This window comes from Bos indicus, chromosome 13 (assembly GCF_029378745.1).
Source record: "Bos indicus isolate NIAB-ARS_2022 breed Sahiwal x Tharparkar chromosome 13, NIAB-ARS_B.indTharparkar_mat_pri_1.0, whole genome shotgun sequence".
Classification (NCBI taxonomy): Eukaryota; Metazoa; Chordata; class Mammalia; order Artiodactyla; family Bovidae; genus Bos; species Bos indicus.
Genome location: NC_091772.1, coordinates 17,086,523 through 17,114,210, shown reverse-complemented (window position 1 = coordinate 17,114,210; position 27,688 = coordinate 17,086,523). Strand labels below are relative to the sequence as shown.

The window sequence follows — 27,688 nt, the reverse complement described above, 5'->3', positions numbered from 1 at the left end:
AAATTAGGGTAGGTTTTTAAAATGCCACTTCGGTGCACTAAGAGCTCCTTAGTAGAGAAGAAGTGTTGAATCAATACTCCATTAGACTGAGGACAGAAATGTCAGCTGACACACTTTAAATCTGCTGAACACTGATGACATGACTTAGTTTATGACTCCTGTTACACTGGTGACAGGGCCTGGGAACGTATTCTAAATTTCAAATCGCTCCCGACTTTTCCTCCACATCTGCAAACCAGAGGACCATGACCCACCACCCCAGCCCATTCCCCACCAGCAATGCCTGTGATAAGTTAGTGCTTCAGCAAATCCCACTGTCCATGACACTCTTACCTCTTGTGGGAACTTGCCTGGGTTATTTGCTCCCTTCTGCAAGGGACAAGCAGAAGCACTCTGTTATTATATGTTGACATCAATCCTTGTTGGCTGCCTCTGACTGGTGATGAAAGAACAAATGTTCTCAGGGATGTTAAACAGACACCACAAAAATCGGAGAGGGCTGCTCTCTGAAAATGGGAGGGAAACCAGATTGTAAGGGGTCCTGTTTCCTATGCTGCATTATACTCAGAGTGGAGAGTTCAGGCTGCATGAATATGAACTGGTTTTACTCAGCCCTTCTGATACCAAATGTGTGGGTTTTCCACACCAACAGCCATTTGTCCCACTGGATGTCCTGAAGTTCAACTCAGTTCTGAAACTACCTGGGTTTAGCCCATATCCCACAGGTTACGGGCTTAGTCCCTCAAGACTGCCCTGTTTCAGACACCTGTCACAAGTACTGCCCAGGGTACCATTTTCTGTCGCGTTTGGCTGCAAAGTGTGGGGTTCCTCCAACCCCATCCTTTTAGGTTTGATAATTGGCTAGACAGGCTCACAGAAGCCAGAAAAGTATTTACTTTACTGCTATTATGGTGGCTCAGATACTAAAGAAACTTGCCTGCAATGCAGCAGATGCAGGTTTGATCCTTGGGCCAGGAAGAGCCCCTGGAGAAGGGAATGGCTACCCACCCCAGTATTCTTGCTTGGAGAATTCCATGAACAGAGGAGCCTGGTGGGCTATAATCCACGGGGTTGCAAAGAGTCGGACATGACTGAGCAACTAATGCTAATGTAGAGGATGCAAGTCAGAAGCGGCCAGGCAGAGGAGATGAAGGGGGCAGGTGAGAGGGGAGGGGGGCAGAGAACCTCCAGGCCTCCTTGGGTGCCCCACCCTCCCAGCACCTCCACATGCCCACCATCCAGAAGCTCTCCCAACCCTGCCATGGTGGGGTTTTGACTGAGGTTTCATTTTGTAGGTATGATTAATTAAATCATTGCCCATTGGTGATTGAGCTCCATTTCCAGTCCTCTAATCACACTGGGTCTTTCTGACCACCGGCTCCTATCCCGAAACTATCGAGGGGCTCCTGGCCACTGCTCTTCTAACTAGCATACAGAAGATCACTCCAGAGATTTCAAAGGTTTTAGGAGCTGTGTGCCGAGAACCGGTACAAAAGACCAAAGATTTCTTATTGTATTTCATAGTCACTCAAGTCCAAAGAGCAGTAAAGGTGCCAACCAGAAGGACAAAAGGGCTGTCATTGCAAAGTGCACGTCCTCTGGCTTCAGTGACTCAGAGCAGTCTGCATCTGTGATGTGCGGTCCTGTGCACTTTATCTGTGCACTTAGATAAAAATTGCCTTCCGTGGCAGCTCAGACCATGGAGTAAAGTGCACGGCCACCAGGCATTATGCTCATGGTGGGAGAAAAGGGCAGAGGGAGCTGATCATGGAATTGAATCTGGGGCTCTCCCAACTGTCCCTCACTTCCTGCTCCTGTGGGCAGACTGACGCCCACACTCACCAGGGCTCACTAGCCTACTCTCTGCTGCTGCTGCTGCTAAGTCGCTTCAGTTGTGTCCAACTCAATGCGACCCCATAGACGGTAGCCCACCAGGCTCCCCTGTCCCTGGGATTCTCCAGGCAAGAACACTGGAGTGGGTTGCCATTTCTTTCTCCAATGCATGAAAGTGAAAAGTGAAAGTGAAGTTGCTCAGTCGTGTTCGACTCTTAGCGACTCCATGGACTGCAGCCCACCAGGCTCCTCCATCCATGGGATTTTCCAGGCAAGAGTACTGGAGTAGGGTGCCATTGCCTTCTCCGGACTCTCTAGCTGGGTCCATGTAACACTGTCTTTCTAGAAGGCTCCACCAGGGCCCTTGACAGTCTGACCCAATGACCACTTCCTTTTTTCAAAACAGGGTGCGGTGGGGGGGGGCGGGGGGAGGTGGGGGGGGAGGTGGGGGGGGAGGTGGGGGGGGAGGTGGGGGGGGAGGTGGGGGGGAGGTGGGGGGGGTGAGGAGGTAGTTAGGACTGTTAAGCAGTAATGGTTCAGATTCTGATTAAGAAAAAAAAATTTAAAAACCACACTACTGGCTTTGACTTTTCCACCTCACCTGGTTGGTAGTTTTCACTACATAGAAATGCCAACTGCTATTTGCATGGATGCTTTAAATATTAGATCAGGAGATTATGCTAACATCTTCAAACTGTAACGTGAAATAGCACTTGTCACAGGAATTAACTCCTACTTGACTGGAAGGATGACCTGCCTTCGAGGCTTTTTGAGTCCATCACATTATAAAGCATTTTCTCAGGTGCTGGTCTCGCAAGCAAACCAGTAACGTGAGGGGCAACGCCCCTCCCCCAATTCTCTGGGTTACAGTTCCGTAAGTCCCACTACCATCATTATTTTTTAACATACTTATTGAGCTGTGTGTGTGTGGCTGCTCCCTCCAGCCCTCATTTAATTTCAAATCAGTTCAGCCAGCGTTGGAGCCATATCCTGGGCCTGAGGACAAAAAGATTAAAATCCAATAAAGTTCTCCCAACACTTCCAGGGATGAAGCCCCCCGAGCAGCCCGAAGGCTTTGATAAGGGAGTAGATTTTGTTCCCGATCAGGAGTTTCCGCTCAGATGCGTCAGGAGAGGCAGGCCAGCGTCGGGGAGTTCGGGACTCGGGCCCCGGCAGTAGCTGGGAGACCGCCGGCGCCGCCGGCCGGCCGGGAGCGCAAGGGTTAAACGGTTTCCGCGAGGCCCGCCCTGGGGCCGCGCTTCCCGCTCCGCCGCGGTTCCTCCCTCCGCCGGTGACGCGCCGGCCTTTGCCCAAATATGTCCCTTTCCCCTCCCTCGCCCGACACCCGGCGCCCGCAGGCGCCCCCGAGCCACGGGGCTGGCACTCGGACGTCGCTCGGCCTCAGTGTCCCGGGAGCACTTCTCCGCGATGCCCTTCCGAAAAGGTAGGCGGGGTCCCCGCGGAGCGCGCTCGGGCCTGGGCGGGAGACCTGAGCGGCCAGGTGCTCGGGGAGGCCGGTAGGGCTCGGGCACCCGGGCTTCTCGGTGTGCCCGCCGGTCCCGTAATGCCCCTCTCTTTCCGCGCGGCTCCTCCGACCCCGCGTCGCCGCCTCCGGCCACCCTGTGGGCTCACACCGACGTGCCCGAGCCGGTGTGCAGCGTGCGCGGCGGAGGCCGCGCGCAGAGCGTGGGTCGCGGTACTTGGACCAACCCCGATCGCGCCGCAGCAAGTTCTGAGATGCAGGTGGAATCGGGTTCTCCCGGCGGGCTGAAGATTTGGGAAGGGAGTGTTCTATGGCGGCCAGAGGTGGCGAGAGGCTCGCAGCGTGGGGTCCCGGCGGCGCGCTCTGGTTGCCGTCCGAGCCTCCCGGAGAGACAGGCGGGGGAGCACGCAGGTGTGAAAGCAGATCCGAGTGGGAGTCCTGCCTCCGGCCTTTTCTACTTACCCTCGGACTCTCGGGAAGTCATTTAGCCGACCGGAGTCTCGGTTTCTTCATCCGCAGTAGGAGCGCGTCAGCTGGGACGTGTGGGACTGGTGAGAGGCGCGCGGGGCAGCTGGCAGAGGAGCGGCCCGCCTACCAGGCAAGATCTGCCTCCCTGTGCCCGGCAGCCTGCACGGAGCTTCCCACCGGGCCCACCTTCAGGCCCTGTTCCTCTGCAGAAAAGCCCCAGCTACTCCCATGGCCCATTTTCCTGGCGGGGTGATGAGGCCCTGCTGTGCCCAGGGCGCTGCAGAGCTGGGCCAGGATGCGCCATCCTCAGGTTGGCGCCTTGATGGATGGATGGAGGAGACTCGGTTTACTTTCCAAACAGAGCAGTCTGATTGACTCCTGATTTTTGTATTTCTGTTGGCAAGGGCTCGGGGACCCACTGTCACTCGGACCCAAGGCTTCCCCACGCCCACCTGGGTACCAGTGACCCAGGCCAGCGACTCCCTCTCGAACACCTGGGGACTGAGGACTGGCTGCGTGGCTTCCTCCCGCTGCCTCTACCCACCTTTCTGGCCGTCTCTACACTTCTCTCATCATCTCGATTCATCGTCAGATTAATGCTAGGGTTGCCCCGATTACCCTGTTGGCCTTTGTCCCTTAAACGGAGGTTGCTATGGTGCCACTGTGAGGTCCTGGTTGTGAAGGGGCACGGTCTGCATGCCGGCCTGTGGGGATGTTGAGAAGGTAGGTGGCAGCTCAGTGCGGGGACTGAGGGTTCAGTCAGGTCCTTGGCTGATGCTGATGGCGCATGGTCCCAAAGTGGCTGGCTTCAATGGCTCCATTATTCCATATAACGGGGCTGCCATGCCTCTGGGCACTCCCCAGAGTCCCCACCTGACCTCATGTTGCTGCAGCGTGAATGGTCATTTATCTACTGCGTCCGTGTGGTCTCTGGAGGCAGACTCCTGGGAGGCACAGCCGCCATTCACTGGGAGGGAGCCAGCCTTGCCAAGAAGGAGTAGGTCCCTGGGCAGCTGAGCTGATGTTCACGTGTGGAGGTTTCCCTCTGTGACAGCCTCGTTAAGTCACAGCAGACCTCTGTCCTCACGCTGCCCACGGTGTTTTGACTTTTCTCCCTAGTCCAAAGAGAAGAATGTTGCTGCCTGGACAGGCGAACCCTGCCCCTCTGTTCCATGAATGCTGATTCCTGAAGGGTCCAGGGTGTGAGAGACGGCCCTTGTGGCTTTTTCAGCTTTGCTGTGAGCCAGGGCAGGGCTCCGGCGGGCTTGCAGGCCAAGCAGAACTTCTCCACTTGACTGGGTTGGGACCTCCTGTTGAGAAATAAACACAGTGAGTGGAAATTAGGGCCAGACCAGGTACGTTCAGTCCAGTTCGGTGATGAGACATCTGGACCTGTCAGGAGGTGGAAAGGTCAGCCTGTGAGAAGGGCTGCGGCACTCCATCCTGGGAAACATCTCGGGGCTAGAGATTTCTATATATATACATATACACAGAATATATGCATGGTATATATACTGAGACTTCAGTGTGTGTGTGTATATATATATATATATATATATACATACATACATACTCTTTCATACTTTAAAGGGGAGATTCTTTGGTGACTCAAATGGTAGAGTCTGCCCGCAGTGACGGAGACCTGAGTTCAATCCCTGGGAAATCCCTGGGAAATGACAACCCCCTCCAGTATTCTTGTCTGGAAAATCCCATGGACGGAGGAGCCTGGCAGGCTACAGCCTATAGGGTTGCAAAGAGTCAGACACGACTGAGCATCTTCACTCATTCATACTTCAAAGAATTTGAATCTGAATCTATTAATTATTTTTTTAAAATAACTAAAAAGATGGGCAATGAAAAGACTTTGCTTCTCTCCCTGCAAAACAACGAGAAGCCAGATGGAGGGCTCCTTTGTGGCTCACATCCAGAAGGCTAACTGACCGCTGTGTCTCCTAGGCTGTGTTTCTGTGTCTTGCAAGACAGATTCAGGGACCAGCTGGGTCAGGGCCTGGCAGGAAGCACTTGACCCGCTCATTCCAGGCAAGCTGAGAAGAGCTTAGTGAAGGTCCTATTACAAAGGTGCAGGATAGGGGAGAGAAGAACCACGGTGGGTATTACAGAAGCCCCGGCAGTCCCACCCCAGGACGGGGGCGCTGAAGGTCCAGCAGTCACTGGAGCTGGTGGCTGGATGGGGCCTGCCCCTCTCTGGAGGATGCTGGTGGCTCGTGACCCTGCAGAGACCACTTGCCGCTCCCTCTCTCTGACCCTAGGGCATTGGCAGCAGAGGGCCAGGAAGCTCGTTGTGTGCATGCGGGTCAACTTGTGGGGACCCGAACCTGCTGGGACCTGGCCTTGCCCTTCCTGGCAGTGGGTCTGGGGCGACAAACAGATAGCCACTCAGGCTTTGGTTCTCAGCCTGTGCCTTGCCTCTGGAGGGGCTCGATCGATGGCACTGAATGTAATGCGGACAGAGTTCTGTGACTGCACACCTCTTGCTTGCTTGCTCATTCATGTGCTCCTTCACTCATTCATTCTTTAGATTGAGTGTCTGCTGTGTGCCAGGCATGCTGGAGGTTCTCTACCTGCAGTTACACCCCCCGGGGCGTGATCCACCTGCCGTGATGACAGCAGCAGGAACCATGTAGCCCGAATGGGGTGAACGGTGGGGCTGGGGTGGCGGGCAGAAACCTTCGATGACCTTCCCTGCCGGCTGAGGGGATGACATGCCAGCACCATGTTCATGCTGTTCACCATGTTCACACCCGCCCTGGCCTCTTTCCTTGGTGGCTTCAGGGTGCCGGTGGCTGTTTTGGGGGAACAGAGTGGGACCCTTGGTTGAACTGCTGGAATCTTGAGATGGGCTAGAGTGACAATGAAACACCCTGATGTGGACCATCGGGGAAAATCGTGAGAACAAAGTGGGTGGCAAAAACTTAGGTGGGAACCCATCACGGCAGGTGGATCACGCCCGGGGGGTGTGACTGCAGGTAGAGAACCTCCAGCGTGCCTGGCGCACAGCAGACGCTCGATCTAAAGAATGAATGAGTGAAGGAGCCTAACCCAAAACTTAGGCGGTGAATCGGGGGATTAAACCTGTGAACCTGGCATGTCCCCCTCTGGAGGACTTTGAAGCCAGGCTGGATGGTGATTTTCTAGGGGGTGGAGGGGTGCTCCATTCCGAGTCTGGGGCTTGGACCAAATTCTTGGGACTCTCTCAGGTGGAGAAGCTGGAAAAATGTCTTTAGATGGTGGAGTCCTAGGTGTTCCTGCACATCCCACCTTCAGAAGGGAAGGGGAGAGAGGGGTGAGTTTCTGATAATAACAGTGAGAAACCAAACTCACACTTAGGGAGCACCTTCCAGTCCTGGGGTGAGAGCTCTGCCTGTGTGCACTTACCCTCTCAACCACCCCAGGACTGTTCCGTCCACTGCAAGGGTGAAGGACAGAGGCTCTGTATGCAGCAGTCAGCTCAGGCACTGAGCAGAGCCGGACCGAGGCTTTGCCTTTCCAGCTCTGCCCGCGATGGTAGGCTAGGCAGGGATGTGTTTGGTACTTTGTGCATCAGGCTGAGACTGCACAGCGTGAAAAGTCTGCAGTTATGGACCAGCAGCGTTTTCCACATTAGACAGGAGCAGAGAGAAACTTAGATGCCTGAATCTTCTGAGTCCTTGAGGGAGGCCCGAGGAGGGCATGGGGCTGCATGTGGAGGCAAGTCGTGTTCTTGTCTCTCCCGTGGCCCCGAGGGCACACCTGTCAGGGGCAGGACTCAGTGCCCTGGTCTGGCCAGATGATTGGCTACAGCTGCCCAGGGAGCCGCCCCGGCCCCTGCTGGGAGTGGAGGCATGGACCAGTGCCACCATCACAGGAGAGGCGGCCCCTGAGGGGTTCCTGCAGGTGAGCTGCGGGCAGTGGGTTTTTGGACCCAAGCTGAGGCCCTCTCCTTCCTTTCTCTCCCAATAGGATTGCAGAAAGCAGACCCTGGCTCTACCCTCCAGAAGGCTGGGCTGGTCCCTCGTCCCTCCATCAGCCCCAGTGCTCTGGTGCTGGGCCAGCACCACCCTCTGCCCTGGTGCAGGCAGGCCATGTCGTGGGGCGCTCTCCTCCTCTGGGTCCGGGGCAGCTTGCTGGGCAGGAGGCTCCATCTCAGAGACTCTGCCCCAGAGAAGCACCTGCCAGCCAGGCCGGGCCATCTCGTTTCCTTAAGGGCCTCTGTTCCCACAGGATCCTCTGCTTTGTCCTCCTAGGCCTTCGACCCCTGAGCTGTGCCCCTCTAATGCTTTCCTGTTCCCTTAAAGCATGTCCTCTGCTGTGGTCCATGTCCTCAGCATCCCGTGGTGGCCCCCAGGACCCCCAGGCTCCCACATCTGGGCTCCGTGCCTGCATCTGCTCCCCTGGGAGAGCTAACCGCCCCCTCCTGGGTTGGGGAGGGGGAGATGTACCATCCACACACGTGGATACACACAGGCTTCTGGTCCTGCCTTAAGGCCCTGCTCAAGTTCAAGTCTTCTCTGCCCTGTTTTCCATCTATTCTGTGCAGATTGGGCTCTTGCAGATGCCTACTTGTGCTCAGTTTGCTTGCCCTCGATTTGGGGAGGGTCTGGATCTCATACTTCTATCCAGCCACGTAGTTGCAAGTGCTCCATAAATCCTTGTGTCTGGTTAGTTTGTCCAAAACTCCATTTTCCTCTGCGGTAAGCAGTTGTAGAGCCGAGGTAAGACTGTCAGATTCCCTGATCACTGAAAGATTTACGGCCATGCTCCCATGTGTAATCTAAAAGAAAGACAACACCAAGCCATAAATGTAAGCAAGGCAGACACACGTGATTCTGACAATGGTCCCTATTTTTTTATGCTTCTGGGTGAAACAGTAGGTCCTTAACAACAGCACCTGATGCTGTGCGCCTGTGTGGTCTGCACCTTGGTGGGTTCAGACCTGGGGGCCCCATGCAGGTAGACGCTCTTTTCTTCTCCTTATGGAGCTAAAAGCGCCCATTGCTCACATGTGCTCAGGATTTGTGGATCCGTGAAGTGTCCAAGCCTCCGGCACCCCACCCACCCCCAACCCTCCCCTGCAGGGGACATGAGTCTCTCCTTGAACTTCACAGGGTTTTCCCAGGGCAGGCCTGCCTGAGCCATCACCTGTCTCCCAGTACCCAGCTCCTTTGTGGGTGGCCTTCCTGTTTCCTCCTGATCTCCAATGGGTCCCAGGAGGTGCGGACAGCCCTCGGCCTCAGCTGACCATTTGGAACCAAGGAGGTGGCACCCTGAGATTGCTCCAGCTCCGGACCAGGGACCGATGTTCCCCCCGGCTTGGACGCTCGTCACACACGCTTCCTGCTCTGTCTGCCCCTTGGAGCTCCTTTAGCTAAGCTGGGCTGTGGGAGGCAGGGGGCGGGGGGGCCCACTGGACTGTGTCCTCCAGGGACTCTGTCCTGGGCACCCTGGACAGCCTCTCCCAGCAGCTCCAGGGGACAGGTTGAAGTCTTAGGAGAGTGGCAACTGAAGGTGTCCTGGGTGCCAGGGAGAAGCACATCCTTATCCCACTGGCCTGAGATGGCCCGTCTGGATACTGGCTGCATCTGTGTCCAGGGACTGAGCAGGGGGGCCCAGCCAGGGTGGGGGGCATGTCGAAACTCTGGGCAGGGGCCAGGCAGGCGATGTGTGAGCAACAGGAGGGTGTGGGACTGTCTGGCCCTGGCTGCCCCTGCTGGGATGGGCAGGGGCACTGACGCTCTTGAGGGAACAAACGTGTTCTTTCCAAGGACTGACTACTGCTTTGGTGTTTTGACTGTGGGCTTGACCTGCTGAACCTAGAGTAGGGTTCAGGGAGGCCTCCCCCTGAGGCTTCTTGGGCTCATCCAGAGGCCTGGGGACCTGGGCCAGTGCAGTCAGAGGGAGAGCAAGGTTCCATCAGCCCGTGGGGGTGGACAGGAGCTTAGCGAGGTGCAGGAAGAGAGAGGGAGAAAGACCCGAGCAGGACCCTGGGGAAGGCCGGCCCCTGGCACCCCGGCCCCAGGATGGCAGGGGCAGCAGACCCGAGCAGAACCCCCGGGAAGGCCCGGCCCCTGGCACCATGGCCCCAGGACGGCAGGGGCAGCAGACCCAAGCAGAACCCCGAGGAAGGCCTGGCCCCTGGCACCACGGTCCGAGGACAGCAGGTGCTGGCCGGGGACGGGGCTCCAGGGGCACCGTCTGTCTTATTTCTGGCCACACACTTGGGTTGTGCTTAGCTGCTCAGTCATATCTGACTCTTTGCAACCCCATGGACAGTAGCCCGCCAGGTTCCTCTGTCCATGGGGATTCTCCAGGCAAGAACACTGGAGTGGGTTGCTTTGCTTTCCTCCAGGGGATCTTCCCAACCCAGGGATTGAACCCAGGTCTTCTGCATTGCAGGCGGATTTCTTTACCAGCTGAGCCACCATGGAAGCCCATACTTGGGTTAACTGGGGGCTTTTTAAAAAAGTCTGATGTGCCAGAAATTTTGATTTAATGGTACTGGGTTGATGCCTGGACAGAAAGATTCATGAAACAGTCTCATCCTTAGCATACAGGTACACGGTGACATTTCCAGTCAGTTCCATTTCATTAACAAGGAGGCTGGTCAGGCTTCAGCAAACCCACTTCAAGGCCATGAACAAGGAGAGCCCAGCACTCCTAAGAACGCTCTCGTTGCACCTCAGGGACCAGGAAGCCCTCACGGCGCCTCCAGACTTCTTGCCGCTTGGGCTCTGGGTGTGACTGAGGGTCTCCGGCAGGTCTGGGGGTGCAAGGGACCTTCCCAAACTCAGTAGGGTGGGGGGCTTTGTGCATCTGCCTCAAAGGAGGGAGGCCTCCACCATGCAGCCATCCATCTGCAAGGGCCACCTTTCTCTGGGGAAACATCAGAAAACAGATGTTTGGGGAACACGAGGAAAGAGAGGGTTACAGCTGAGGAACGTGGGAGAAAAGGCAGGAGACGCACTGGGAGGCTGGATGGGCTGCCTCGGACGACCCCGACCCCGTGAGCTTACTTCAGTCGCCTCCAGAAGTCCTTCGATTGCACGGCACACGTCTGTCCTTTGCCTCGTGGAGCAGGACTGGGTGAGGCGCCAAGGGTGCAGCAGGGAACTGGCCAGACGCCTGTCCTCGTGGGCTTCCATTCTGACGGGGAGACAGACGGTAACAGGCGAGTCAGTGAGCACAGCGCCTGTCCACGGGGTATCCGCGCTGGGTAGAAAAATAATGCAAGAAAGACGAGGGAAGGCTGTATGGGCGGGGGAGGCGCTGCTGTTTGCAATAGATGGTCACCGAAGGGACATTTGAGCAGGGACCGAAGGGAGTGGGGAGTGAACCACGTGGTTTCTTAGGAGAGTGTCTGGCAGGGGGGTGTGTAGATGCAAAGGCCCTGCGGCTGTTGTGGGCTGAGTTTGGAGGTGGGAGGGGCTGATGTAGGGTGGGTGTGGATCACGGTTCAGAAGGGGTGGGTGGGTGGTGTGGGCCCTCAAGGCCATTATAAGGCCTTGGCCTCCTCCCTGCAATGGGATGGGAGGCCCTGGGAGGGACTTGGTGGAGGGCAGGCACAAATCAACTATATTATAAAACCCTCAGGCTGGCACATGGCTGCCCTCCTGGGACCAGACTGTAGGTGATGTATTCAGGAGGTAGAGATGGCAGGTCTATGGATGGATCGGATGTGGAGGGAGAGAGAGTTGGGGCGGCTCCCACGACTGCCCCCGGCTGACCTGTGGACATGCTGGGCACGTTACTGTTAACAGTTGCATGGTCAGCAGAGGGGGCAGGTCACAGCGGGGCTGGGGGGCTCAGTGATTGCTGAGTAACCGTGAGAGGATTCAGGAGGATTGGGACTTGGCAAGCGGACATCTGCAGAGATCCAGTTTGCTCTGGGCTGATCTCCAGACAGACACTTTTTGTAAGAAGAAACTGGCTTTCAAGTCAAATCAGCATTGACCGTTGTTTTTATTTAAAAAGTATTTATTTGGCTGCATCGGATTTTAGTTGTGTCACGCAGGATCTTTCATTGCAGCACACGAACTCTTTAGTTGCGGCACGCAGGCTTAGTTGCCCTGCGGCATTTGGAATCTTCGGTACCTGCTGTTGTTCGGTCCCGTAGTCGTGTCTGACTCTGCAACCCCATGGACTGCAGTACGCCAAGCTTCCCTATCCTTCACTCTCTCCTGGAGCTTGCTCAAATTCAAGTCCATTGTGTTGGTGATGCCATCCAACTATCTCATTATCTGCTGCCCTCTTCTCCTGCCTTCAGTCTTTCCCAGCATCAGGGTTTTTTCTAATGAGTCAGCTCTTCGCATCAGGTAGCCAAAGTATTGGAGCTTCAGCTTCAGCATCAGTCCTCCCCGTGAATATTCGGGTTGATTTCATTTAGGATTGACTGGTTTGATCTCCTTGCTGTCCAGGGGATTCTCAAGAGTCTTTGCCAGTCTTCTAGTTCCCTGACCAGAGTCGAGTCCGTGTCCCTGAGATATCCCCATTTTAGCATTGACAGTCCCCAGAGTCAGCTGCCTCCTCATCCCAAGCAAACTGGTATGGTGGATACCTGACCCACCTTCCGCCAGCCCTCGTGCCTTGGGCTTGATGACCCCTGGATGCCCTCTTGTTGGAGAAGTAGGTTTGAAAACTTCCATATTGGAGCAACAAATAGAATCCAAGTTATTTTTATGGCCCTGGGTTACAGGCTGGAAAGTATGGAAGATAAGTTTCAAAGCAATTCTGTCAGCAGACACAGTAGAAAATCAGAACAAGAATGTTATCAGCAACTTGCTGTAATAACAGCAAAGGAATCTGAATCTGCAAATTGCCTGGCTTCTGCGTGAAAAACCTAAAACTCAAATGTCATCCCTTTTTCACGAAAGTGAGTCAGTCAGCATTCACTTTACCATGAGTCATGATGTCATGACATCATTTCCCAGACGTAAAAATGGGGAACGAAGCACGGGACCCACTTCAAGCTGAAATCATGTTTGGTGCAAATCCCAGATGATATAAAAGCTTTTTTGAATAAAGTCATTTGAATGCAGGGAAAGGTCATGTGGTCACTGGCTGCTCTAGAGGAAATTGGTTTCTTCATGTTATAAAACTTCTACAGATTTCATTTGTGCATGGCTCCCAATATGTAATTCGGGGCATGACGGCAAACCGGTCATCCGCACTCCAGGAGCACCAGCTGTGCCAGGCAAGCGGGGTGGCCTGTGTGTCTCTGTGGCTGTGTTCCTTTCTCTGGCTGCTGTTAGAAATAACCAAAGAGCCTGGGAAAACCTTTTAGAAATGAGCCAGTGTGTAATGGGATGAAGGAGAAAAAGAAATTCCTCCTCTTCACCGCTCAGGAAAATGCAGGTGAAGAGCGTGGTGGAAGGCACCGTTTTCCCCTTCTTTGCTGACAGACAGGAAGGCTGGCATGGCGTGCTGGGTAGAACAAGGACCACAAGGGTGGTCTCTGACATACTGCTGGAGGGTGAGTGAGCTGGCAGAGGGCCTGGGAGGCAGTCTGGGGCTGTCTTATAAAGTGGACACCCACACATCCTGTCACCAGGTCATTCTTGGGTGTGTCACCGAGACACACTCCTGGACAGCTGGTGTCCACTGAGACTCTGTTAGGAAGCCCTTTAAACACCCCGAAAGCACATGAACAGAAGCATGAGTTCATTCTTGGTATAGCCCCATAGTGGAGTATTCTGTGGCCGTCTGAATGAGCTGCACTCTGAAGACAGCTACACTCAGTATTGCCCATGACTATTAAAAAAAAAAACCCTCAAAACATTGGATACAGATGCTTTAAAAAAATAAAACCCACAAAATCTAAGCAATATGCTTTTTTAAAACTTCATTCCCTTTTATAGCTTTTTTTTTTTTTTTAAATAATTAATTTGGCTGCGCTGGATCTTAGTCGCAGCATGTGGGATCCTCGTTTTGGCATGGGGATCTAGTTCCCTGCCCAGGGATGGAACCCGGGCCCCCTGAGTTGGGAGTTCGATGCTTAGCCACTGGACCACCAGGGAAGTCCTACAGTTGCTTGGTTTTAAATGGGTGAATTATGACTCAAGACAGCCGTTCCAAAAACCAAACAAAAAGAATTCATCGCCTTCATGGCAGCTGCTTTCTCAGCCTTCAAGAAGCAAGGTTTTGTCTCCACTTCCTGGATGAGAAGAAAGAAAGATTTCACAGACCCTGCCGAGGTGACGGATGACCAGGAGGAACAGCCGAGGCTGGTGCTGGGTTCCAGTCTCCGTCTGGACTTCTGCCCGCCTGCCACATCTTTCTGCTTCTTCCGAGGGTGCCAGGTTCTGGGCAGGGGTGACATGGACCTTGGCCTGGGGGTGCCCCAGGCGACCTCAGGGGGCGTGGGAGAGCATACTGGGTGGGCAGGAGGGACTTGATTCCAGTCCTGTGATGTCTCTCTCTGTCGGGGGGCCTCTGATGGTCCCTTCATCTCTCAGGACTTTTGTTCTCTTCTATAAAAGGAGGAATTGGCTGGGTCATCTCTGGCAGCAAGCGCACTGTGTGATTCTAATGATCCTCTTTCATCTCTCATGCTGTTAGGGTTGGTTTCTTCAATATGCATTTGAGTTTTAGTCCCCAAAGGGCTACAGTAATGATTCCTACGTTTAACTGGTAATACATGTAGTATATTTAGTTATCTCGATGGGTATCCCGAAGGTCTTTCCGTTTCCATTAACCCCTCTTCTTCATCCCCTCTACAAAGTGTGCGTCACACTAAGAGCTGGTATATAGGCAACTTGGACAAATCAAAACAGGACAGTCTCTCCTGCTCCGAAGTGTCATCTTGTCCTAATCTGGGGATCCTTTGGTGATTACAAAAATGTGGTTTACACCAAGACCTAAGTGAATCTTTTCTATCATTGGCTTACATTTTATGTGTTTTTAAGCTGAGGTGTAACATATATACGAGAAGTGTTCAAATCTCGATCAGTCTCTACACGTCTATTGGTGTTGAATTCACTAAGACATTAGGAGCAATTCTTTACTTTGCAAGATCTAGCCCTTTCTCTCTCTCCAGAGGTAATAGTGGTTCCTGTGCCATGATGTGTGTTCACTCCATTTCCCCAGCTGGACCGTAAGCTCCTGGGCAGTGTCCCCTTGTCCAGCCTTGGGCCTGATATGATTGATAGCCATATACTGAATTAACTAAAGAATTAGTAGGAACATTAATACTTCAGGCCTCAAAGGATATCACTCTCTGACTTGAGGGTCTTTCTTTCTTCTTGATTAACTTATTAATGGAATCGTCTCCCAGCCCCTGACAGTGATCGCACAGAAGGTCCACACAGAGGAGCCTGACCTTCACGGGAAGGAACACAAGGCTGCTGAGCCAGCGCTGTGTCCAGAGCCTCCGGGCTTTGTAGCCCCCTGGCTTGGGAGCCCGCAGCCCCTCAGCCTCCGTGTGTTGTTGATGCTGTAACACCGCTCTGATGACTTCTCTGAGGGGCATTTCCGTAGGTTTTATTCTGCCTTTACCTCTCCTTCATTGCTCTGTCTGGTTAACAAGTCAAATGCCTCTTTTTCAGAGGGTGACCAGTTTGAGTTAGACACAGTCCTCTTCAAGCTGCTTAGATTGAAGTCCTAAGTTATTCCAGCCAGGACACCTGCTGTCCCATTCACACAGGGTGTCTGGGGGGTTGTGCAGAATGAATCAGAACCCCTGAGAGGAGGGCCCTGAAACATGAGATAACAGAGTTCAGGCCGCCCTGGGTCTCCTCCCAAAGGCTTGAGAACCACGGCAGCAAGTGTGTGATGAATGAATGACACAGGCCTGGCCGACCTCCTGTAATGAAGGAGACATAAAATGCTTAAATGACAGCAGAAATGTGTCCCAGCACAACTGGCCAAAGGGGGGACTTTGGTTTCAGGAGACCTTTGCAGTGACCCCGTGTGCGTCTTAATTATCAATGTCCACATCACTCTTTGATCTGCACCTGCCCTCCTCAGAGTCCGTTATAAAGAGGCCCCCTCTGAGCACGTGGGCCTCCCTGGGGGGACACCGCCCTGCTGAGAAGGCGGCCTGGGAGCAGATGGAAACCTTTCTGCAGCGAACGTTGGACAAAACACCTGGGATTCGTTTGCCCCAGACGTGTCCCTTTCACTGCGTGTGTATTTTATTTGTGTGTCTACACGAACATAAGATGTTTGATTTACGTTTGATGACTCAGAAAATAGTTCTCAGGTCCACGAGCATTCATTGCATGTGTCAGCAATGAGTGATACTCCTTGCCTGGAGGAAGTTTTCCATTTCTGTCTGTATCGCTTTCTACTTTAAAAAATGTTAAGCATTTAGCAAAGTTGCAGGCACAGCACAGGGGATGACCCGCATTGCCTGGATTCCCCAGCAGTTGTTGCATTTTAATGTGTATTGTCTCAGGGTGTTTTGTTGTTGTTGAAACATTTGAGACTTCATTGCAGACATCTTAACACTTCATCCCTGAATACTTTAGCGTGTTCCTCCCCAAATCAAGAATGTTCTCTTAAATTATCCACATGGATTTGAGGATTTTTACAATGATGATCGCATGTGTTAGAATCCAGTCCTGACCTGATGGATTTTAACGCTCAAAACGCCCCAGATTTAACAGACACCCTTTCAAGTCAGCTGCCATGTCTTTTTGACACGTTCCCTTTGCCTTTTGAGCTCTTCTTTATTTTTCTGTCACCACCAGGTGCTTTCATCCTGTCTCAGCCTTGGGATCAGCGGCTGCTCCAAAGAGCCCTGGTTTCTTTCACTGGAGGATGGTGGTTATAAGTCAGACCTGGGCTCTGGTTTGATTTTTGCTCATGGGCTACCATTGTTTCTGGGGACTTTTCAGTGGATAGAGCTAGGAAACATGCTTTAAAAAAATATAAATTCATACTGCTCTCATTCTGGCCCAATACCAGATAGCTTTTCCTTTCCTTTCTCCCAATTTTGCATATTTACCTTTTATATTTTCCCCAGGAATCTTTTTTTTTTTTTTTTTAATTTTGGGGCTTCCCTGGCAGTCCAGTGATAAGACTCCATACTTCCACTGCAGGGGGCATGGGTTTGATCCTGTCAGGAAACTAAGATCCCAGAAGCTGCACAGTGAGCCTTTTTTTTTTTTTTTTAATCTTCACTCTCCTTTACTCCTGGTATTATTAATTTGGTATCCAAAATTCCTTGTGCTGAATATCTGATTCCCCATGAGCGATGGCATTGAGTGGATCATAAATTCAGTGCACAGGTGGGGGCTGATTGTCCTATCTTCTGGGGCCTTAAAAAATATCTGCAGACAGGAGGTCTGAAGGAGACCACAAGCAAGAATACTTCGGTTCCTTCTGTATCTGCCAGTTACTTCACAATGCATGTGTTTTACTTTAACAGAATTTTTACCGTAAAGTTCAGGGGATGGGGTGTGGCACTCCCGCACCTGCTGTCTGAGTGCTCCCAACTCCTCTGGGCAACAGGCCTGCTCCTCCACGGCCACAAGCAGATAAGCAACATGCAGCTCGGACTACCAGGCATTTAAAGGAGGAGAAAGGAAATGAAAGAAAAATGTTCGATGAAGATTGCCTCTCCCCTCATAAAAAGATCAATAGAAGGAAAAAATGTTTAAATGATGAACAGACATATACCCACAAAGATATGAGACTCAAAAGGCTGCCAGGCAGTGAACTAAGGAAGGGATGAGGGTCTGGGGGCTTCAGAATGAAGGAAAGGTCGGTGAAGAAGCACTGTCTCCCATAAACAGGACCCCTTCTGATGTGAATTTCTCTTATAAAAAGGGTAACTTTTCCTCTGCCGTCTCTCTAAAATAACCAGCTCAAAATAATCCTTAAGCCAGGAGGCATATTTTAGGGTGGCAGGCTCTGCCGCCCTCGATACACCTCCTGGAGCCAGGCTGCGGGGATGGAGGTGGCCCAGGGGCTGGGGGAGAAAGAGGGGCAGGCAGAAGGCAGGTGTCCACGGGGCCTCCGCCGTGGGAGGCCAGGCAGGAGCCTGCAGGTGGAGCCCTGCCCCAGCGGCCACCGCCTCGCCCTCCCTGGGTTGACGATGGGCATGCAGGTCAGCTGAGCCCGGCTGCCCCGGGAGAGGTCACCCCGGGACAAGAGGCGGCGGCGGCGGCGGCGGCGGCGGCGGGAGGGGCAGGAAGGGGCGGGGCGGGGCCCGGTGGTTCGGGCGGGGTCGAGCGCGCGGATGGGCGCGCGGATTGGCTGCCTGCGCGGAGCACGGACCGATCAGCGCGCGCCCCGCCTCGCCCTGGTGCGCCGCACGCCGCGTTCACGTGGCTCCGCCCCACCCGGCTCAGCTGCACGGGTCCTGCACGTGGGCGCGGCGTGGCGTGCAGTCCGCGGTACCGGCAGGCGCCGCGTTCGAGTTCCACGCCTAGCCTTTCCGCGGCCTGGTTTCATGTTCCGGCCTAGGGTTCTTTCCGAGAAGGCCCGGGAGTGGCCGTATTTTGTTTAAAGCGCCAGAGGAACTAGGGCGGCAGGTGGTTTGCCATTCGGGCGGGGCCAGGAGGGCGCGGCGCAGAAGAGGAAGGGGATCGGGGAGGCATTAAAAAGAGCCCGGACGGGGAGATTGCGTAATCCCGTGCAGTGTTTTTATCTTCGGGAAGTAAACAGTGCAAGTGTCTGCGTTTCGTTTTCCTGCCCGGCCGAAACATATACCAAAAGATGTACCAAATTGATCGTGGACGCGGTGTTCCGTGTGACACGGTGTAAACAACTTGCACAGCCTGCCCTGGAGGGCGCCTCCACAGGGTCGGGGGCTTCAGTGGCCCCAGGAAACCGCGGCCACCTTGTGCGTGCGAGCTCTCCTAGCCCCCATGGGTTGAGGCTTAGGTGTCTCAAGCTTCGACCCCTAGCTGAACAACTCTTTCCCCAGCCCCTCACCCTCACTCAGAGCCTAGAATGAGTTGGGTCTGTGGAGCTCTGGAGTTAACTTTCGAGAGTGACTCAGCTAGTGGAGGGTCAGGAAACCAAGTCACATGAGGAGTGGTTGAAGAATTGGGGTGTTTAGCCCAGACAGGTCCCTGGGGCACACAAGCGCAGCTACAAATATGTGAAGGACTCTTGGATTGCTCAGGTACCGTGCTGCCTGAGGGGACAGAACGGGGATGTTTATGGCAGGTGAATTTCAGGTCAATTACGGAGAAGGGGCAGCAAAGAACCTTGCTGGAGTTTTATCCAGGAACCTGGTACAGATAGGTGTTTACTTGTTTCAGTAGGAAAATGGTGGCGCTTAGATTCAAACTCTGATCTACCAGATTCCAGAGCCTTTTCATTTTTCATGATGCATCTGTTTTAATGCAATGGGTTACTTTGTGGGTAATGACAGTGCCAAAGTGTTTCTGCAATGATGGAGTGCATTGGACTGGAAGGTTCAGCCAGGTCTGTTAAGCCGTGTCACTGATTTCTGTATCTGATGGAGAAGGATCTTGTCCTGGGCCAAACAAGGATACCAGGGCTACCTTGGAAGGAAGAGATCCCCCCCCCCCCATTTCACCAGCAAGTCAGATTTTCCACCAGGGCACATGTCTGCTCCATTGGCCCTGCAAGTGCTCTCACCTGTTGAAACAGTCCTGGCTTTGAGTTTAACAAATGAGGTAACAGGGTCCAGTTGTCATCAGTCTTTGTTACAACCTCCCAACCCATTTTTTGCATCTGACACTCTGCTCCTTGTGCACTCCACCTGTCTAGACTCAGGTACACGTGGGACTAACAGTAAGAGCTGAGGTCTGGGGGAGCAAGTAGGACTGAGTATGTCAGCCCTACAGGCAGCATGAGTCACAGTGCCATGAAAAGTCAGGAGGGGAGGGCCCAGGCTGGTTGGATTTCAGTCTGTGGCCCCTAGGGCCTCAAGAGTTCACACTTTTAAGCCTCTAGAGTAGATGCATAGAGGAAGTGGCCCTCTTTGAGGTCTTGGATTCACTTTATGAGTTAATATCTTCAAGCTTTCTGAAAAGCTGAGCACTTAAGGAGTCATTCTTTGTCTCCACTGTATATATTGTTCAGTATTTCTCATGTTAGCACCCCTGGGAGGAAGGTAGGGGTATGAAATGCATGTAACATAGGAGGCAGAATCTGGTTTTTCTTGGATCTCTAGTGAACCTGATTGCAATTTCTTATAAAAATAACCCAGGGAGAAAATAACCAGGCAGAGCCCTCTTCCCCTAGAGGAATTTGCCTGCGGCTGCATCCACCCTGCACAGTTTTTAGACCTCCAGATGGCTGTTGCTGAATGTCCACTCTTCTTCCTTTCAGTAAGTTTGCTGATTATTCATCCTTAACCTCCTGGGTCCTCCCGTCTCCAGGTACCAAGACATTGGCCATCTCCCAGGCAGCCCAGTCCAGCCCTGAACAGCACCACAGAGAGTGAAATATGTCTGCCTGCCTCCTTCTGACCTCTTTCTCCCTGGGTTACTTCCTATCTCTCAAGTCCTCTCCTGCACTCTTATTTTATCTACTATTTATTTCTGTGTACTCTGGTTACTGTGCATGGGCTTTCTCTAGTTGTGGCAAGCGAGGGGCTGCTCTGCAGTTGCAGTGCTTGGCCTTCTCATTGCAGTGGCTTCTCCTGTTTCAGCTCACCTTCTAGAGCACCGGCTCCATAGTGCTGATGCACAGGCTTCGTTGCCCCGCGGTATATGGAATCTTTATGGACCTGGGAACAAACCTGTGTCCCTTGCATCAGCAGGTGAACTCTCAACCACCGGACCACCAGGGAAGTCCCCATGGACATCATCCTAAAGGGATAGTGTTGCAAAAAGCCAATTCTGACTCCATGTTGGAACTGTTTCTTTGATTTGCTTTTCGTTGCTTTTGTTGTTATAATCATACGGAATGGCCTGCCTCAGAGTATCCTGCCTCTCTGCCTGACTGTTAAAGTGCCTTTGTTCAGAACCCTGTCCACCTGTGGCTGGCAGGAAGGAAGAAATTAATACATCCCTTGCCTGAGGCTTGCCATTCTAGGAGATATTTGCAAGATTAATGGCCTTCTTATTTTGCTTCCTCATTTCCTGGGATCTCTGGTCTATAAAAGAACCTGGAATACAGGCGCCGCCCTCCCCCGCCCGCCCAGCCCCCCCAGTCATCAGATGGTTATTTTGAGGTACTAGCTTGCCATCTTCTCCGTCAGCTGGCTACCCATTCAAGTGTCTCCCTTGCCTCAACTCCTCATCTCTTGGATTCCTTGGCCCATCATGCAGCAAGCAGAGAGAGCTGCTGCTGCTGCTGCTAAGTCGCTTCAGTCGTGTCCGACTCTGTGTGACCCCATAGACGGCAGCCCACCAGGCTCCTCTGTCTCTGGGATTCTCCAGGCAAGAACACTGGAGTGGGTTGCCATTTCCTTCTCCAATGCATGAAAGTGAAAAGTGAAAGTGAAGTCGCTCAGTCGTGTCCAACTCTTCACAACCCCATGGACTGTAGCCTACCAGGCTCCTCTGTCCATGGGATTTTGCAGGCCAAGAGTACTGGAGTGGGTTGCCATTTCCTTCTCCGAGAGAGAGCTAGCACTCGGTAACAATAGTAGCTTGGTTTGCATTTTTATTGATGAACATTCTAGGGTTAGGGTGGGGGCAAAGGTTGAATCACATCCTTCTTTTCCCAGCTTGCCCCCTTCTCACCCTAGCCTACTCACCCTGAAGGACCGCTGGGGTGGGGCCCAGATCACCAGACTATGAGGTCCCCATTTCTGCTCCTGCTTACTGAGCCAAGGTTCCGCTCCCCAGCCAGCTGTCTTTCACTGTTCACTTACAATTCATTCAATAAGAGATTCCGTCAGTGAGATCAAAGCCTCAGACTTTGTGCTGGAGGCAGAGGTGGGATGTTGCTGCAGGCTCTGGAGGCTCGCATCCTGGGTTCACACACCAGCTGCGTGGCCTTGGGGAAGTTCCTTCCTCTCTGCCTGGGTTTCCTCACCTGTCAGCCTTGTGGGGTGGTTGTGAGGATGAAGCAAGAAGCAGCCCGGTCTGGGACTGGCATGTGCTTGGCAATCTGTGGCTGGTGCCCTCTGCCCAGTAATGCCAGCTCTGAGGGTGTTGCTGCCGCCCACTGCTGTCTAGGCACTGGACGACAGGGAGAGGGGCAGGTGGTCAGCACTGCCGCCCCCCAAGGGCTCAGTGCCCTTCCAGACCCGCCTGACCTTGACTCCCAGGCCTGCCCTGTGGAAAGGCGGCTGTCTGTGGTGCTGTGTCCAGGAAACTGCCAGAGATCCATCCACCCAGGACCACACCTCCCGAAGGGGTCCTCGGCCGAATGACCCCCTTCCTGTCACCTCAGGTTCTCCGGCAGGGACCACCATCTGCTTTCTCAGGTGTAGCCAATTGGGTGGGCCCTGCACCTGGGGAAGAGAAGGACTGTGTTCCTCACTCGCACAGCCTGTGGGGCTGTGATGGGGTCTCTGGTGGCCACACGCATCTTAGCTTTAGTGGGAAGAACAATGAAGAGGGTTCAACCCGCGGCCAGTCACGGGAGCTATTGGGAGACAGGCATCCTCAGTAGGTACAGAGCAGACTGTGTTCCCCCGGGATTTTTTATTTTGATCTTGAACCTTTATGTCTGTTCCTAAGGTTGCCAGGAGGCTGGGGGTGGGGGTGGGGTGACGTGTGTGTGTGTGTGTGTGTGTGTGTGTGTGTTTAAGTGTGTAAGTGAACTTGCCTTTGCTGATTGGTGGGTGTGGGGGAGGAACTGTGAGAAAGAGGCAGTTTTCTGAGCTCCAGAGAGAGGCTCAAAGTCTAAAGAATCTTTAAAAATCCTTCTAAAAAGTGTGTGCGTGTTCAGTCGTGTCTGACTCTTTGTGATCCCCTGGTCTGTAGCCCAGCAGGCTCCCCTGTCCATGGAATTTTCCAGACAAGCCATTTCCTACTTCAGGGGATCTTCCCCACCCAGAGATCGAACCCGTATCTCCTGCATTGGCAGGTAGATTCTTTGCCACTTACGCCACCTGGGAAGCCCCCCTAAAAGGTGTGGCATCCTTAAATGTGTATGTCCTGGGGTGAAATTCCAGTTCCTGGGCTTTGCTACAGGATTTGCCAGGAGAGTCAGAGACCCCAGGGAGGACTGGCCCCTCCCTGCCTCTCACATTTGTGTTTTTATAGTTTCCATTTCAGTTTTGTATGTGCATTTCCTTGAACCTCCACCAGCATCTCTGAGGTTCTGGGTTTGCACTGGAAAGACTGATGCTCTTACTGGTTGTGTGCTCTCTGGAATGACTTGACTTTTCCTCTTCCCTGTTTGTAGAAACCTTAAATTAGTAACATTTTGGGAGTCTTTTTTTTTTTTTCTTTGCATCCAACCTCCTGGACTTCTGTCTGTGGTTATTTTGAAGCTTCGGCATTGGGGGATGTGCCTTGGGGGCCCACCCACTGGCTCTCTAATGAGGAGACTGTAGTTTGCTTTCAGTGGGAGAACCAAGTTTACCATTACTGGAGCTCCAAAAAGAGCCATAGATCCTTATCCCAAGATAGGAGGCTGTGAGCCTAGAAGCAGTTTAAAAAACTCTGTACTTTGATCCTCATCTTATCCGGAGAGACAGCTTAGATTGTTTGGTGATCTAGGAATCAGAAAGAGGACGGATGGCTTTCACTTTAAAAGAGAGATCTGTTCTCCAAGCTCACTCCCACCCTCCTCCGTGCCTCCTGTGGTTTCCTTCCTGTCCCTGTAACAAACGAAGTACAGAAAGACTTAATGTTTGAAAGGGACTAGAAACTTTCAGCCACAGAAATTCCTAGGGCGGTGGATGGTGCAGAAGGGGAGATTAAGAAGAGTGGAGGTGGGTAATGTATGGAGGCGATGGTCAAGCAGGAGCAGAGTGTACTGGGGGGTGAGGGGAGTGAGAAGCTGGAGGAGATGACCTGTGTATGCCAGGACCCCGAGCTTCCTTCCCTTAAGCTCGCTGTTGGGAAAGGCAGGGCACGCCATGTCCTTCCTCAGCCCCCAAAGCATGACTTCAAGTGCCAGAAGAAAATACCACAACTTCTCTTTCTACTTACTGCAAACTCATCCTTCTTCATTTCTAATTTTCAAGCAGGTTTTATAATGTACATAATATTATCAGCACAGTGGTATGTGTATATAATTTACCACTAAAGACATACCTTCTTGGGAGGTGGTGGTTTGCCATCAGAAGAGTTGGGAGGTCACTGCTCAGAAATGATGACAGCAGCAGGGAGAGACCAGTGCTCTGCAAAGTTGAATGCTCCTGACTCATTGGATACTTTGTTGCTGAAATGCAAATTTGTGTTCAGGACGTCTGTGCTAGAGCCCCACATTCTGCAATTGGAGTGCTGACTCAGAAGGAGTGAAATAGTGGTCCCTCTGCCTGCCTTTTTTTTTTTTCCAGTGGTGTTCCAGTTGGTGTTTTAGTCATTGAGGGAAAGCCAGTGGGGGGTCGGAACAGGATACTGTGGTGCCTCCTCCCTGGAATGTCCCAGCCTGACCCCGGACACTGCAAGGAAGTCCCCATGTGGTCGGTGTCACAGAGGTCCTGGGATCCATTCCCATCAGGGATGTGTCAGTGTCCTGGGTCGTATGACACTGTGATGCTGCTTTGCTTCTTGGGCCAGATGGCCCTGACCCTCTGCGGTGTGCAGGACGGGGGAGGGGAGGGGGAGAGAGGGAGATGGTGAGCGGACAGGTGTACCTGTGAGAGCCGGTGCTGCCGCTCCTTGTTCCGTGTGGTTCCTGGTGTTTTCCTTCCTTTGCTGGCTTCATCTGGGCACTCTGCGATGCGGGTGACATGGTACCTTCTGCTTCTAACACTTAGCTCACATTTGCAAAGCACATTTCAATACTGTTGCTTAAAAATGATAGCTTTCCAGGCCCAGAGTTGTTATTACTATTTTTTTTTTTTAATTAGAGTATAAGGCTTCCCTGGTGGCTCAGTGGTAAAGAATCTGCCTGCTAATGCAGGAGACACAGGAGAGTCCCTGGTCCACGAAGATCCCACGTGCCATGGGGCAGCTGAAGCCCGTGTGCCACAACTGCTGAGCCTGTGCTCTAGGGCCCAGGGGCCCCAGCTGCTGAGCCCACTTGCCGCAGCTCCTGAAGGCTGTGCTCCGCAACCAGAGAAGCCACCACAGTGAGAAGTCCACGCATTTCAACTACAGAGTAGCATTCGCTGGCCAAGACTAGAGAAGAGCCCTTGCGGCAACAAACCCAGCATAGCCTAAATAAATAAATGATAAAATTATTTAAAAAGTTAAATTGGAGTATAATTGCTTTACAGTGTTGTGTTAGTTTCCGGTGTACAACACAGTGAATCAGCCATACCAATACGTGCATCCCCTCCCTCGAGTCTCCCTCCCACCTGCTAGGTGATCACAGAGCACTGAGCTGAGCTCCCTGTGCTATACCGCAGGCTCCCACTAGCTCTCTTATACATGGTACTGTGTGTATGGACTCCCCAGGTGGCGCTAAAGGTAAAGAACACGCCTGCCAATGCAGGAGACATAAGAGACGTAGGTTCGATCCCTGGAAAGACCCTTGGAGGAGGCAATACAACGCACTCCAGTATTCTTGCCCAGAGAATCCCATGGACAGAGGAGCCTGGCAGGCTACAGTCCGTAGGGTCGCAAAGAGGGTAGGACAGGACTGAGCAACTAAGCACAACACAACGCAGTGTATTACGGATGTCAGTCCCAACCTCCCAATTCATGCCTCTCTCCCCTGCCCACTCTGTCTGCATGTCCGGTCCCTACGGCTGCGTCTTTATTCCAGCCCTACAGATAGATTCATCTGTACCATTTTTCTAGATTCCACATATATGTGTTAATATACCTTATTTGTTTTTTTTCTCTTTCTGACTTAGTTCACTCTGTACACTCTAGGTCAATCCACATCTCTACAAATGACCCAGTCTCATTCCTTTTTGTGGTTGAGTAATATTCCACTGTATATACACACCACATCTTTATCCATTCCTCTGTCACTGGTGGAATTCTTTTTACCACTTTGCAAATGAAGAAACAGGCCCTGAGTGGTCAAGTGACTCATGTGAGATTGCAGGGCTGGGTGCAGTGGAGCAGAGAGGGTCCTTCCCAACGTGTGCTCCCTGTTCCTTCTGTCTGGCTGAAGACCACCTCTGTGCTGGGAGCCCAAGAGAGCTAAGAGGCTTGCGGTTTTGAGGACTTCAAGTCCCATTCATTCGTTCATTCATCAGAAAAGTTTCTAGAATGTGTCTAGACCTAAGTGTTCTGAATTCAGGGATGAACAAGGCAGTCCTTGGCCTTAAGGAGGGAGACAGAGGAGCAGAGATGAGTCTACCAGCTCGTTGGGTGCCGCGGTGGGGTCAGGTCACTGTGCCCCTGGAGGGTCCCATAGCCATGGAAGGGGCAGCAGGGAAGGTGGTCTGGCGGGGTGTGTCGGCTGAGACCTGAGAGTGAATATCCAGCAAGACGGGGGTGGGGGCGCCAGCACCAGTGACTCAGCATGTGGACACCGGGCTTTCTCCTCCATTCAACCGAAACAGAAATGATGGTGATTAATAATACATTTGAAACCTAACAGTGATAATCCTAAGTCATTGTCTAAGTCATTAGATTAGTGATAATCCTAAGTGGGCTGCTTGTTGTGTCTTCAACCCACTTAATCATCCTGGAAGGCCCCTCTTGAACACTGGGAATACTGTTTGTTCTGAGAGTTACTTTGCTGTTAATACAGCACTCCCTTTTCTGGTGACATGTGTCTGCCTGCTTTAATTCCCACAGCCTTTTACTTTTAACAACGCACATCTTTGTATTTAAGCTGGATTTCTTATCGTCTGGCTTGCTTTTTCTCTTTATCCAGTGTGATGTGTCTTTTAAGTAGTGTTTAGGCCATGTACGTTTAATGTAACTATCAACTGTCCTCAAGCACAAGAACAGAAAGTTCCCCAGGGCCAGAGGGTTTGCTTCCAGTCTGTTCTGGGCCAGAGTCTGGATCAGGTTTGGCCGGCTGGCTCTGAAGATTTCCCCAGCAGTCGGCCCAGGAGTCAGCAACCTTGCGTTTGGAGCCCCTGGAGCTTGGTCTTCAGGTTTGTGGAAGGAGCTGACTGTGAGCAGTCAGCCCAGGCGCCCCTCTGCCCACCCTATACCCAAGTCCCACCATTTAGAAGCTCCACCTTACCCCTGAATCCCTCTCTGGCAGAAAAAGCCGACTTCCCCCATGAAGCCTTCCTGGACTGCTGACCAGCTTACAATGGGCTTTGTCTGTGCAGGGCACGCACACTCAACACCAGCCTTATGGTGACTTGGAGGGTGCGGTGAGCTTCCCAACACAGCATGAGAAGAGTTTCTTTGAAAACAGAATTTCTAACACTTTCCCTAAAGCTTCAAATGTAATGGCCAGGTCAGGTTTGGCACGTCCTGGAGTAATGGCCAGGTCAGGTTTGGCATGTCCTGGAGTAGAAGGGGTTGGCCCTGGGCATGGGAAGAGTGAACATCCATTCCTGAGACTGCACCATCTGAGAGCAAGGTTGGTCTCCAAGTCAACACATCAGCACAGAGGCCGCTGCAGAGGTCCTGCAGTGCAGGCAGAGGAATCAGAAGTGGTCTGGGTGGGGGGAGGGGACGCGGGGAGTAGGGAGCCAGTGGTAGTTTCCGAGCAGGGGAAGAGCAGAGCTGAAGTACTGTTTTAGGAGATGAACGTGTGAGCAGCGTGTGCCATGGACTGGAATAGGGAGGCTTGCGTGGCAAGGGAGGCCAAGGGAAACTGGAAGCAGTGTCCTACGCTCAGGCTTACCGGAGGTGGTAGGAATAGGCGGAACACAGATCACTTGTCTGAGAGATGTTACATCAAATAGGATTTGGTGACTAATTAGTGGTGGGGCTCGGAGGGAAGCTGCAGGTTGCGGTCAGAAGCCGGGTCAGGGGCCACCAGTGGGCTGGTCTTCCAAACTCCTGAGCCTCAGTTTCCTTGTCTGTACCCTCAGGGAGCTGCAGCTGG

At 52.8% G+C, this 27,688-nt stretch overlaps 1 protein-coding gene across 1 annotated transcript in view; it reads left to right on the top strand.

Moving 5' to 3' along the window:
* The first annotated feature begins 3,146 nt into the window (after positions 1-3,146).
* The window catches only part of PFKFB3 (6-phosphofructo-2-kinase/fructose-2,6-biphosphatase 3), a 77,286-nt gene continuing 52,744 nt past the window's right edge, over positions 3,147-27,688 (top strand). Inside the window, exon 1 of the mRNA XM_070800766.1 lies at positions 3,147-3,277. Coding sequence (XP_070656867.1) covers positions 3,262-3,277 — 16 coding nt within the window. The 5' untranslated portion in view covers positions 3,147-3,261. The remainder of the gene's footprint in view (positions 3,278-27,688) is intronic.